The sequence below is a fragment of the Staurois parvus genome, unplaced genomic scaffold (genome assembly GCF_062004578.1).
Source record: "Staurois parvus isolate SC_StPar_1 unplaced genomic scaffold, SC_StPar_1.0 ptg000086l, whole genome shotgun sequence".
Taxonomy (NCBI): Eukaryota; Metazoa; Chordata; class Amphibia; order Anura; family Ranidae; genus Staurois; species Staurois parvus.
In genome coordinates this window covers 7,853,498-7,865,597 of record NW_028317882.1, presented here as the reverse complement: position 1 = coordinate 7,865,597, position 12,100 = coordinate 7,853,498, and the positions used below count along the sequence as shown (strand labels likewise).

The window sequence follows — 12,100 nt, the reverse complement described above, 5'->3', positions numbered from 1 at the left end:
GATTGCGCAACGGATCAAATTCAAAATCCTAACACTGACGTACAAAGCCGTCCACCACACTGCCCCGAACTACATCACTGACCTAATATCAAAGTACCGCCCAGCACGCACACTCCGCTCCTCACAAGACCTCCTTCTCTCTAGTTCCCTGGTCTCCTCCTCCCATGCCCGCCTCCAGGACTTCTCCAGGGTGTCACCCATCCTCTGGAACTCCCTGCCCCAACCCATCAGATTATCACCTACTCTCCTCTCCTTTAGGCGCACCCTGAAAACCCATCTCTTCAGGAAGCCTACCCCACCCCCTGCTAACTTGACCGACCTCCTCCACTCTTCCTACCACTCCATCCCCCACAGCTATCTCCTCCTGTGCCACCATCCCCTCCCTCCTAGATTGTAAGCTTGAAAGAGCAGGGCCCTCAATCCCCTCATGTTTTGCATTGTATTGGTATTGTTCTGTCACATGTTCTGTCCCCCTTTTGTAATGTACAGCGCTGAGCGAACTATTGGTGCTTTATAAATACTGTATAATAATAATAATAATATATAGGAAAGAGGAACAAACCCATACAGTGTAATTCCATTAAAGATATAAACACACACTTTATTGGTTGCTCTTATATTAAAACCACAAAAAAAAGCCTTATTCCCATGACTCCAAACCTCGAAGCAGCTTCCAGGAACGCCAAGTGTAATTTTCCAATTCTCAAAATGGCCGCTCCCCTACTTCTGGTCCTCTGGTAGCGTTCAACGTCACGTCTCTTGACGCACTTCCTGCACTTATTCATATGGGGTGTGTTCGCCGGACAAGACAGCCTCACTATATACCGCTCCTCTCATTGACTGAGAGTCTCCGGCCGCCATTTTAAAGGAGGGAGAGTTGCCCATAGTATAACGTACTCATTTTTCACTCGGCTTTTATGACTATAATGACGGCTGTTTATACAGTACCTACTTCTTTCCACATCCAGAGTCCACAGCCACCCTATAATAATAGGGAAATCCACCCCAAAACAACAAACATATACTCCCTGACTAATGAAATAAAGTGCAGCGCTAAATATTCTCAATATGTCATAAATTGTCCACACAGAAGCTATAAGCATAGATGAACAGTTCATAAAATGAGATCCACTTGCTATAGCAGAAATACCAAAGGACAAATGCCCATAGTGTGGATAGTGGCCTCCCCTCTGATGATGTGCTCTGCATGAAAGGCCTAAGGAGGAGCCAACAGAGCGTGACGTCACAGCCGCCCAGAGCCACGAGGAGGCCCGGCGGCCGTCTTAATTAAGGGGTCAGTGTCACTCTGCATTACCATATATGAGATTTGTAGTGTATACTACCCTGTTTTCACCTAATTTTTGCACAAATAAAACGTTGGAAATACTACACTATGGGCATTTGTCCTTTGGTTCCTTTTGGAGCCTATTAATTTCCAGGACATCCTTTATGATCCACCACCACCAGAGGGAGGGAGCCCTGTACCCAGGCTGTGCACCCGTCCAACCTTAAGGGGACCTCTAGACCTAGCAGTTTAACTACAGATCACCAAGACTTGATGATTTATCCTGGAAGCTCACTCATTCCGCCTGCCTAAGTGATCTCGGTGGATATTGATTACATGCGCATAATTCATGCGCGTCCGGTGAGTGCGCATTTCTATCATTTGTTCCTGCCACAAGTCTTGGTATTTCTGCTATAACAAGTGGATCTCATTTTATGAACTGTTCATCTATGCTTATAGCTTCTGTGTGGACAATTTATGACATACTGAGAATATTTAGCGCTGCACTTTATTTTATTGGTTGTTCTATAAGGTTTGCTGTGATCACCTTTAGTGCACTGGCTGCTGACACGAGAGTGCTCACTTTTATTTATTTATATTGATATATACTCCCTGACTACAGACAATGCCTATATAACTATTGAAGATATTAATTGCTACTAACCTGACGATACTAGCAAGGGGCCCATCACAAACATCAGCATAGCAATATATTATCAAGGGGCTTATTATATACATATACAGAAGTACAATGCAACACCTAAAACCATATGTATAAATACAGTGTATAGGGGACATATAATTCTCATATACAATGGTTCTAATATATCTCTATCTATCTAGAGCTCAATCAGGAACTACATTTATAAAATTACATAATAATTACATATATATTATTAATTAAACTAATTAGAATACAACTTATTTTTAATAAATGTATGTTAAAATGTAAATATTAAATTATTAAAATATTAATATATCACCGCTTATACCTATCTCTTCTGATCACGCCATCTAGTGGTTAGATAATATTTAATTATATTTTAGTAGACCTATGAATTTAATGAGACAGAATTGTAAACACTCCAATTATATAGATAAAAAAAATATATATATATATATGTATATATATATATATATAAATATGACCAATCTATATATAATCCTACATAAATTGCTTAAAACTAAAATCCCTATTTTTTTTTTTAATTATAAATTTAAATGTGGATCTAGACCTGAATTTTCTAATTATTGATAATTTAGCAGTGAGGTATTATATCTAATAAGGATTTTAACATTTAAACATTTTTTTCAATATTTTATTAGTTTAATATGATTAAGATATAGTAAATTTAAGTAGTACTGAGAATATTTTAGACATTATTTATGATAAAGTTTTATATAATTTTTTTTAAAAAATAGGGATTTTAGTTTTAACTTTATGGACTTCCATCTTTATTTATTTATTAATATTTTTGTTGGATTCCTGGAGGATTTATGTTGAGCACTTAAAGGGTTATTTATACATTTTGAAAAAAATTATTAAACAATATTAAAACATTAAATTGTAAAAACAAATCATAAAATTGTAGAAAAATAAAATAAAAATAATAATATCAATAATAAAAATAAAGAACTACTGACACCATCCACTACCCTACTGACAACATCCTGCACATACTACCCAACATACACTCGGCATGTTTTTCCCTGTACATACTACCCACTGCCTTACACTCCACACTGTACATTCCCTATGTAACACTACCACAGTCTGCACTATTTAAGTTATCTCAGACACTATTTAACCACACTCCTTTTAAGCCACACCCAATTTTTAAGCACAATTTAAACCACACTCACTTTTCGCCATGGCACGCTTTGCGTGCCACATTTTTTCCTTGTCATTGCCTGGGGCCCAGTTTTGATTTTGCACACGGGCCCACTGATTTCATGATACACCCCTGTCTCCACCCCCACTCCACTGTACATTAAAACAGGGTTTCATGTAAAATAAAAAAGAAGGATAAAGAAGGTGGATAGTGAAAGTAGAGACAGCCTCCACACATAGGATCTGGTAATCAGGGTCAGGGGAAAACACCAGTACATAAAATAAACTACAGTTCCTAAAAAGACATCCGATAGGGGGAATATAGCTACTTCGAGTAATAAGCTAGCTATATATAAAAGGGTGTTTTCCTGGGAAGAGGAGATTGAAATCAACCTTTCATACCATGAGAAAGAGAAAATATTAAGGAACATAGCCCTCCAAAACAAGTGGTGCAAGAAATGGGACATCTGTACCCTGATGGCACAAGAGTAATCTATTTAGATCTATCTCATGGTAGGAAAATCATTATGGAACAAATCCTTTTAAGAAAATAAACAGTGGATATTCAGAGGGGCGGAAGGGCATACTTAAGTTAGTGCATTAAGTGTCCATTCTCCGCAGCTAGTTTACTGATTTTATGTAGCAATCTGTTTCGTTATATCTTGTGTCTTTTTAACCTGCCAGTATGCTTATCTTTTCAAAGGGTGCTGTGTATAATTCTTATGCATCTGCCAGATGTTTCCAGACAAGGTATTCTGGATGGTATCGGTGAGGTTATCGCACAAATTGCGGCCGTGGTGGTATATCCACTCACCTTAGGCCACACAAGCCCCCGAACCAGAGTGGATGGTGTGTGCAGAGCTAATTCCTTGTTAGGTAGAGTCATCTCATGACTTGACAAAGCATTCTCATTCTCTTTTTTTCTAAAGCCCTTTTTAAAATTCTGTTCTATTCTTTAAAATTTAACTAAATTAATTTTACACTTGAATAAATCCAACTAGATTTAAGTTGTGAACTGATAAAGAAAAATTGCATCTTGCAGAAACAATAATAATCTTCCACATAAAGAAGATCACTGCACACTAATATTAAAATGTTATTAAATCAGTTACATCAAATTGTGTCAATTTTAACATATTTCTTTTTGAAAGTTTATGTAGACATCTCAACAAACAGCCCCAAAAGTGTCCAGTAGTGCTGCCCATCAGTGCCTAGCAGTGCTGCCCTTCGGTGCCCCGCAGTGCTCCCCTTCAGTGCCCACAAGTGCTGCCCAGCAGTGCTACCCGGTCTGAGAAGTGAAGATGATTTATCTCCCAGACATGGCCTGAAGTGCTTGTCCTGAAGGTCCAAGTAACTGAGACCACAGCACTTACTGTATGTCAAAAAAGGAGCAACCATGCACCCATAAGACATGAATGGCTCGCACAAACTCCAAAATACCAGCTCCAAGAACAGCTTTTGGCTGCCTTCTTGTGTTGGGATGCGCTTGCTTTCACTTTTTTCTGGACTCCTAGTCAGAACTGCAAAAGCAAACTTCTCTGCAGTAAGAGTGGAAACTGACTCTTGCACTGTGGCCTTCTTTACATCAACAGACATTTCTTTTGAGGTAGGAAGCTAATCTTTGCTGTCAATTTAAGCTTTGTCTTCTAAGATCGAGATCAATGAGGCGACTGAGTACTTCCTAAACCACTTCAATACCGGGCACTTTTACCCCCTACCTGCCCAGGCCAATTTTCAGGTTTGACCGCTCTCACACTTTGAATGACAATTGCGCGGTCATACAACATTGCGCCCAAACTAAAATTTTATCATTTTCTTCACACAACTAGAGCTTTCTTTTGGTGGTATTTAATCACCACCAGGGTTTTTATTTTTTGCTAAATTAACAAAAAAAGACTGAAAATGTAAAAAAAACACATTTTTTTCTTTGTTTCTGTTATAAAAGTTTGCAAATAAATAATTGTTGTTCATAAATTTAGGCCAAGATTTAGGCTTAAGACGTACTTCATAAGAGGCATGGCGACTTTTTTGTATTGTATTTCTTTGTTATAATTTTTCGGAAAATTGAAAAAATTAAAAAAAATATTTTCACTATTTTTTTTTACATACTGTCACCAGTGCAGTACAGCATCATCATATAACTGGCATGGCGGTGATCAGGGACACTGACTGGTGACAGTATGAAAAAAAAATATATAATTTTTTTTTTTTTTTCTATTTTTTTTAATTTTTTATTAAATTTTTTTCTTTTTTTAAGATTTTTTTTTACATATTTCACTATGACCAAAGTAGTACAATGTTACCATAGTAACATTGTACTACTTTGGGTAAGTGATCAGTATTTTTTTTTTTTTACACAATTTGCTTATAGCAAAGAATTACTTTGCTATAAGCATTCATTTACCTGAATGATATCGATTCATTCAGGGCTTTTTTTTTTTTTGTGCTTAGCTGTGATTTGGCCATGGATAATCACATGACACAGCTGGGATGTGATTGGCCCAGCTTGTGCATGTGATCACTGTGACCATTCACAGCTAGACACACTAGTATACAATGGATGGCATGAATGAAGCCATCCATTGTATACAACTGTCATGTGGCCTGCTGTGATTGGTCACAGCAGGTCACATGGTACCGCCAAATTGACAGATTGTGCGGCTCTGCAGGCATGCAAACGGCGCATGACCGAAAGGACGCCATAGGGCGTCCACCCGGAAAGGTGAGTGTTTTTGCCGGCCGCCATTGGGCCATAGGCCAGGTGGGAAAAGGTTAAAAGACGCAACATCTTCTAATGAAAAAGTCATATGTCTGGTCATATGTTTATATTTGCTAAAATAATTGCATTTCCTGTTCTGTGTACTGATATAGTGAATGCAGGATCCTAGGTTTAGTAACACTTAAATTAATGTGACAACCTATTTGGTCGTCATCATCTTATTCCTGGCTGCTTGAACAAAGCAGGAATCATACAAAGTTTTTTAAAGGCACGAGTGGCACAGGCCCAGTTTAAGGGGTGCATTAATAATGCAGATATGGAGGGGTTAAATGCTACAAAACCCATTAGTCACATACACCTAAAAGAAAATCTTACCTGAAAGATGTCATTTTCCTTGTTGGCAATGGCTGGCCACAAGGATGAGGTGACAAACTAATGTTCAGGACAATAAGCAAACATTTTTACAGCAAACTGGCAGCAAGAAATACAAGAGAAAGAGCATACACCTTTATGAGGCCCACAGAAGGGCAGGCCACCCATGTAAATATATCAGTAAGGAAAGGCACTGGCACGCATCAGCTACTAACCTGCATCAGAACAGTCCCAGCATAGAGGGATTAGACTGGGAACTGCACAAGGACTTGTCTGAGTTAAAAAACAAATCCCTTACAGGCAGGAATACTGACCAAATTTAAAGGAGAAGTCCACATTGTTAAGCACAATAATACAATATAACATGTAGCACCCTCCTAGTTTAGCTAGAGGGAGCTAGATCCTAATGGTTAGACAGGAGCTGTTAGCAGCTCAGGTATAATAGCCAGATGAGTCAAATTGCAGTCAGAGCTGAGAGACTCTGCAGGTCAGCCCCTCTGGAATTGTCCCCTGCTCTGAGGCTTTTGGAGGAGGGCCCTGGAGGCAGTAGGTGTATCTGAGGAGCGGCTGGCTGAACTCTTGAGGGACCTTAGCCAGTCCCCAACAGAAGGCTTGGCAAAGGGCTGGGACTCCCTTAAAAGTGTAAGAGCCTGCTCAGTAGGAGTAGTGGGAGGAGTGTGAGGAGTCGGGTGAGAGAAGGAGTAGCAAGATATGAGGCTGGAGGAGGAAGGCTGCCAGGAGGCCTAGTGGGAGGGGGCCTGCCTGCAAGCCTGGAGATAGAAAGGCAGAAAACTTGGAACTCACTGGCCTCCTGTCAGGAATGGACTCAGCACTGGTGGTGGGACTCACCTGCCGTGTGGGCTGCAGTACCAGGGCTGACCAGCGGGTGCTCTCAGCAGCCAGAAGCTCACTCCTGCAATCATCCAACATCTGGGGCTGATTGCAGGAGGTGTATTTAGGGAATGGCCAGACCTGCAGTCAGTGCCTTTGTGTATGTTTCCCATGAGCCCCTGTACCTTGTATCCTGTGTTCCTGTTCCTCTGCCTATCTGATTTGTTGCCGACTCTGCATTGTTCCTGACCCTGCTGACCGTCTCCTGTTTAACCCCTGGCTTGCCTGACCATCCTTCTGCCTGATCCTCTGTGCCGTGCTGCCCGTGAGTTACTGAACCCGGCTTGTGACTCTGACCATTCTCTGCCTGATCCACTGTACCGCGCTGCCCGTGAGTTACTGAACCCGGCTTGTGACCCTGACTATTCTCTGCCTGCTTTTCCGGTACCTCACTGCCCGCACGTTGCTGATCTGGCCTGCCTGACTACGCCTCCAGTCACTACTGTCCAAACCTGCCAGCCCCTTCACATCAGGCTTTCCCCAGGTACATACCTCGGCGGACCCCTCTACCACAGTTGGGTGCACTCAGGGGCCGCGACCTGGTCTCAGTCCTGCGCCAAGTCCATCCCCACCATCAGGGGCTCTGGTGAAAAGGCAGACTGGGGCTTAGACTCCGCGCCCTGGGGAATCCTGTTCTGTGGGTCAATAAAGTAATACTGTAGGGATACACAGGATTATAAAAATAATTTGGTTTATAAGTGGCAGGAAGAGAGTGCAAAGGGCAACATGGAGTCTAGAGCCTGTACGGAGGAAAGGGATATTCAAACCATGGACATTCCTTTTCCCTCTAGAGATAAGGAATCCTCTAGTCTAGCAAATAGCAAGAGAAAATCACCATTTAAGCCTAAATTTAAAGAGGTTAATAATCAAGATCGTGGACCTAATTATAGAGTATCAGTTCAGAATAGATTTGAACCTTTGACGGATTGGGATCATAGATCATCACAAACCTATCAATACTCCAATGGAGGGGATTTTCAGAGGAGGTATAATAAGGGTCCCCCATGGAGGGGAAGGGGAGGTTTTTTACCCAGGGGGAGAGGAGGTCCTTATTATCCTCCTTTGAGGTGGAGGGGGGTTGGAGACCAGGTCCTCCGAGACCAAATACAAACCCTTATTATGGAGAAAGAGAAGGAGGGGTTGTAGAGGGGGGAAGGGAGAAGGAAAACGAAAAGAGAGGTTTAAAACAAGGGATTTTCTATACAAGTGACCAACAATTCAGTGAGGAAGAATTAAGGGTACTCGATTTGGGACTTAAATTTGCACCAGACAAACAATTGGATAAGACAGAAACCTATGTGGATGTGCAGAAATTTATAATAAAGCTTAATGTAAAGAGGTTTTGGGGAAAAAAGGATCTTATGATAAACAGGGATATATATACATATGAATTTGAGGAATCATTCAGTATTTAATCCCAAAAATAATAATAATTTTAAAAAAATGGTAGAAAGTGATTTAGAGGTTCTCACCATCCCTCATAGTAGAAAGAAAAAATATATCTTAAATGATCTGGATTTATTGGAAAAGAATAAAAATATTGTAATTAGGCCATCAGATAAGGGAGGGGGGTTGTTATCTTAAATAACAAGGATTATGATGAGGAATTGGAAAGATTGGTGATCACAGTACTTATGAGGTATTAAAGGGGAATCTTACTGTTAAATATAAGGTAAAATTGAGAAAACTTATTAATAGGGGGAAAAGGAGGGTATTTTGAATAAGAGAGAGAGTAGATACAGTATCTTGTCCCTGATGCTCTCATTACCCCAGTGATGTATCAGTTACCCAAGATACATAAGAGTCTTGTAAAACCACCTGGGAGACGAATAGTAAGCGGGGTTGATTCCCTATTCGCGAAAATAGGAGATTACTTGGATAAGTTCTTCCAACCATTGGTTCAGAAGTCACCAGCTTATTTGAAAGATAGTGGCAACCTGATTAATATTTTGAGGGGGATACAGGTGGGGAGTACCTGCATTATAGCTAGTATTGATGTCAATTCGCTATACACAAATATTAAGCAGGAAGATGCATTAGAAGCCATAAGGTGGTCCTTACAGAACGTCACAGAGATTAAGCAGAAAGGATTTTTGCTGGAAAGTTTAGACTTAGCAATGAGTCATAATTTTTTTGGCCACAAGGGGCACTATTATAGGTAAAAGACAGGAGTGGCCATGGTAGCCAAGTATGCACCCGCAGTGGCCAATCTCTTCATGAATAAATGGGAGCATGAATCGATTTGTATGAATAGAAAGCCTGAGCTTATATTCAATAAAAGATTCATCGACGATATTTGCATTTTCTGGGATGGTACAAGGGAATCTCTGACCAGTTTTATTGAACATATGGGAATGAATAAATATAATATAACTTTTTCAGAGAGTGTGAGTGCAGACTCAATCAATTTTCTTGATCTCACCATTTTTAGGAAAGATGATAGGTTGTATATGCGTACATATTTCAAGGAAGTGGATAGGAATGGATACATTCCTATGCATAGCTGTCACTATTATGGTTGGCTCAAAGCAATACCTAAGAGCCAGTTTATACCAATTAAACGTAATTGTGATTTGGAGAAAGATTTTTTGGAACAAACTGATACTTTGATAAAAAATGTTTGAGGAAAAGTGATATAAAAGCAATGAGTTGATGGACACTAGGGATAGAGTGATGGATATGGATAGGGAAGATCTTTTGAGGGAAAAGGTTAGAGAAAGAGGGAAATTTGATTTGGCATTTATTTCAGGTTTTTCATAACAGCATAAACTGGTTGAGAATATTTTTAGAGACCGCTGGCCAATATTACTACAAGATGAGGTTTTGGGGAGGCTTTTACCGAGGCATCCTAAATTCATTTATAGGAGACCACCTAATATTAGGAATAAACTTGTGAGAAATGTCCCAGACCCACCTTCAAAGAAAATTACTTTTTTGGATCAGGTGGGATTTTTCAAATGTGGGAGGCGTATAGCTTGTAAAGTGATGAAGGGTGATAGGAATAGGAACATTTTACAATTTCAATCACAGGCTAAAGGGGAATTATTTAAAATGAAGAAATTTGTTTCATGCGATAGTCATCATGTCACGTATTTGTTGGAATGTCCCTGTCACCTTTAATACGTGGGAAGAACAACTAGAAAATTGTCTATAAGACTGGGTGAGCATATTAGAAACATTAAAAAATGATTTAAACATCACAGTTTGTCCTACAATTTTAGGAAGTGCCACAATAGGGATCCATCTTTGCTCAGGTTCTGTGGGATCAACAAAGTTGAGCCCCATTGGCATGGGGGGAATATGACTAGGTTGATTTCACAGAATGAGCCAAGATGGATCCTAAAACTGAATACTTTATCCCCTAAGGGGTTGAATATAAATGTCGATCTTAATTGTTTTTTGTCCAATTATTAGCATTTAGTAGATATGAATTCTTTGATTGATGTTTATTGTAGAATTTTGGGTTTTTCTTTTTAATATATATTTTATTTTTATTTATTTTTTATTTTTATTTTTTTAATTTTTATTTTATTTATTTTGTATTGTTTGTTTTTCAAATTTTCTTTCATATATTTATTTTTTTATTTTGATTTAGATTTTCTTATTTTATTTTTATTTATAATTTTTATTTTTATTTTTTTGTTTTTAGAACAGCAGCATTTAAATTTCTTAATGTTTATATTTTTTCTGTGGCGCAAATTTATATATATTTATTTTCATCCTACATTCCTAACACATTACCCAGTCAATACCAGTATAGATATCCAGCATGATATATTTCCCTGTTGAGATCTAATGTGTTTTCAAAGTTTTCCTTTAATATTTTTGAGCAGTGTATATATCTAAAACAATATTGCATACAAAGGAAACAACCGTTTAACCTTAATCCTTGAAGCTTTTAAAACTTTTAATTAGTTTAGAGACCTAGCATTATTCCACTTTGGAATGTTAGTAGGAATCTGAATTTTTAGCACAATTAGGACCTGATTAGCAAAGTAGAAAAGTAAATGAACAGAGGCTGGGGTAAAATAACTTCTATATACTGTAAATGAGCATTGGAGTATATATACAGTAGCAAATATAAATCATTTTTAAAACAAAATTGGATTTAAGTTCAGTGATGATTGTTTTTTATTGTTATATACGTAGCTACAGTAATTCTGTATGCTACTGATAAATAATTATTTGTAGCATATTATAAAATTCTGGCAAAAGAAACAGTAAATAAAATATATATGTCCATTGCAAACTAAGTTCAACATTAATGTAAAATTGGCATTATGATTAAAGGTTTAGAAGAAATACTACTTAACAAATATAAATGCTGTACCTTAAAGACAGGTACTTTATAACAAATCATAAGAACAGAACAATGTTAAAATGCTAGGAGTTCATTCCCATTTAAGATGGATTAAATGAAGATTTTATTTGTAGCAATTTAATAATTTTCCAAAAAAAAAAAGATTTCATTGTGTCAACTAAAAATTAATAAACTTTCAACTTACTTTGTAGATTAATGACTTTAAGATTTATCTTTTCCAGCTGTGATCTCATGTGCAGCAGAAATAAAACAGAGATACACATAAGAAGCAAGAAAGGTTTCCAGTAATCCATGCTGTGATATATTTCTGAACTGCTGAGGACTTTATCATAGGTAAAATGCAAGTACAGTGCAAGGCTGATGTGAGCTGTCAAGTCATTCACATTTGTAACACATAACAAAAGAACACACCCTATTTTAACATGTCATTCTGCATTCCATCTACACTATATTGCCAAAAAACTGGAACACCCCTCCAAATCATTGGATTCCGGTGTTCCAATCACCTCTATGGCCACAGGTGTATAAAATCAAGCACCTAGTCATGCAGACTGCTTCTACAAACATTTGTGAAAGGATGGGTTAATCTCAGCTCAGTGAATTCAAGCGTGGTACTGTGATAGGTTGTCACCTGTGCAATAAGTCCATCCATGAAATTTCCTTGCTACTAAATATTCCATG

General features: G+C 38.4%; 1 protein-coding gene across 1 annotated transcript in view; it reads right to left on the bottom strand.

Moving 5' to 3' along the window:
- Positions 1–11,730, bottom strand: part of LOC149468502 (beta-1,4-galactosyltransferase 1-like) — a 170,677-nt gene extending 158,947 nt beyond the window's left edge. Inside the window, exon 1 of the mRNA XM_089670016.1 lies at positions 11,604–11,730. Coding sequence (XP_089526142.1) covers positions 11,604–11,712 — 109 coding nt within the window. The 5' untranslated portion in view covers positions 11,713–11,730. The remainder of the gene's footprint in view (positions 1–11,603) is intronic.
- Positions 11,731–12,100: the final 370 nt, after the last annotated feature.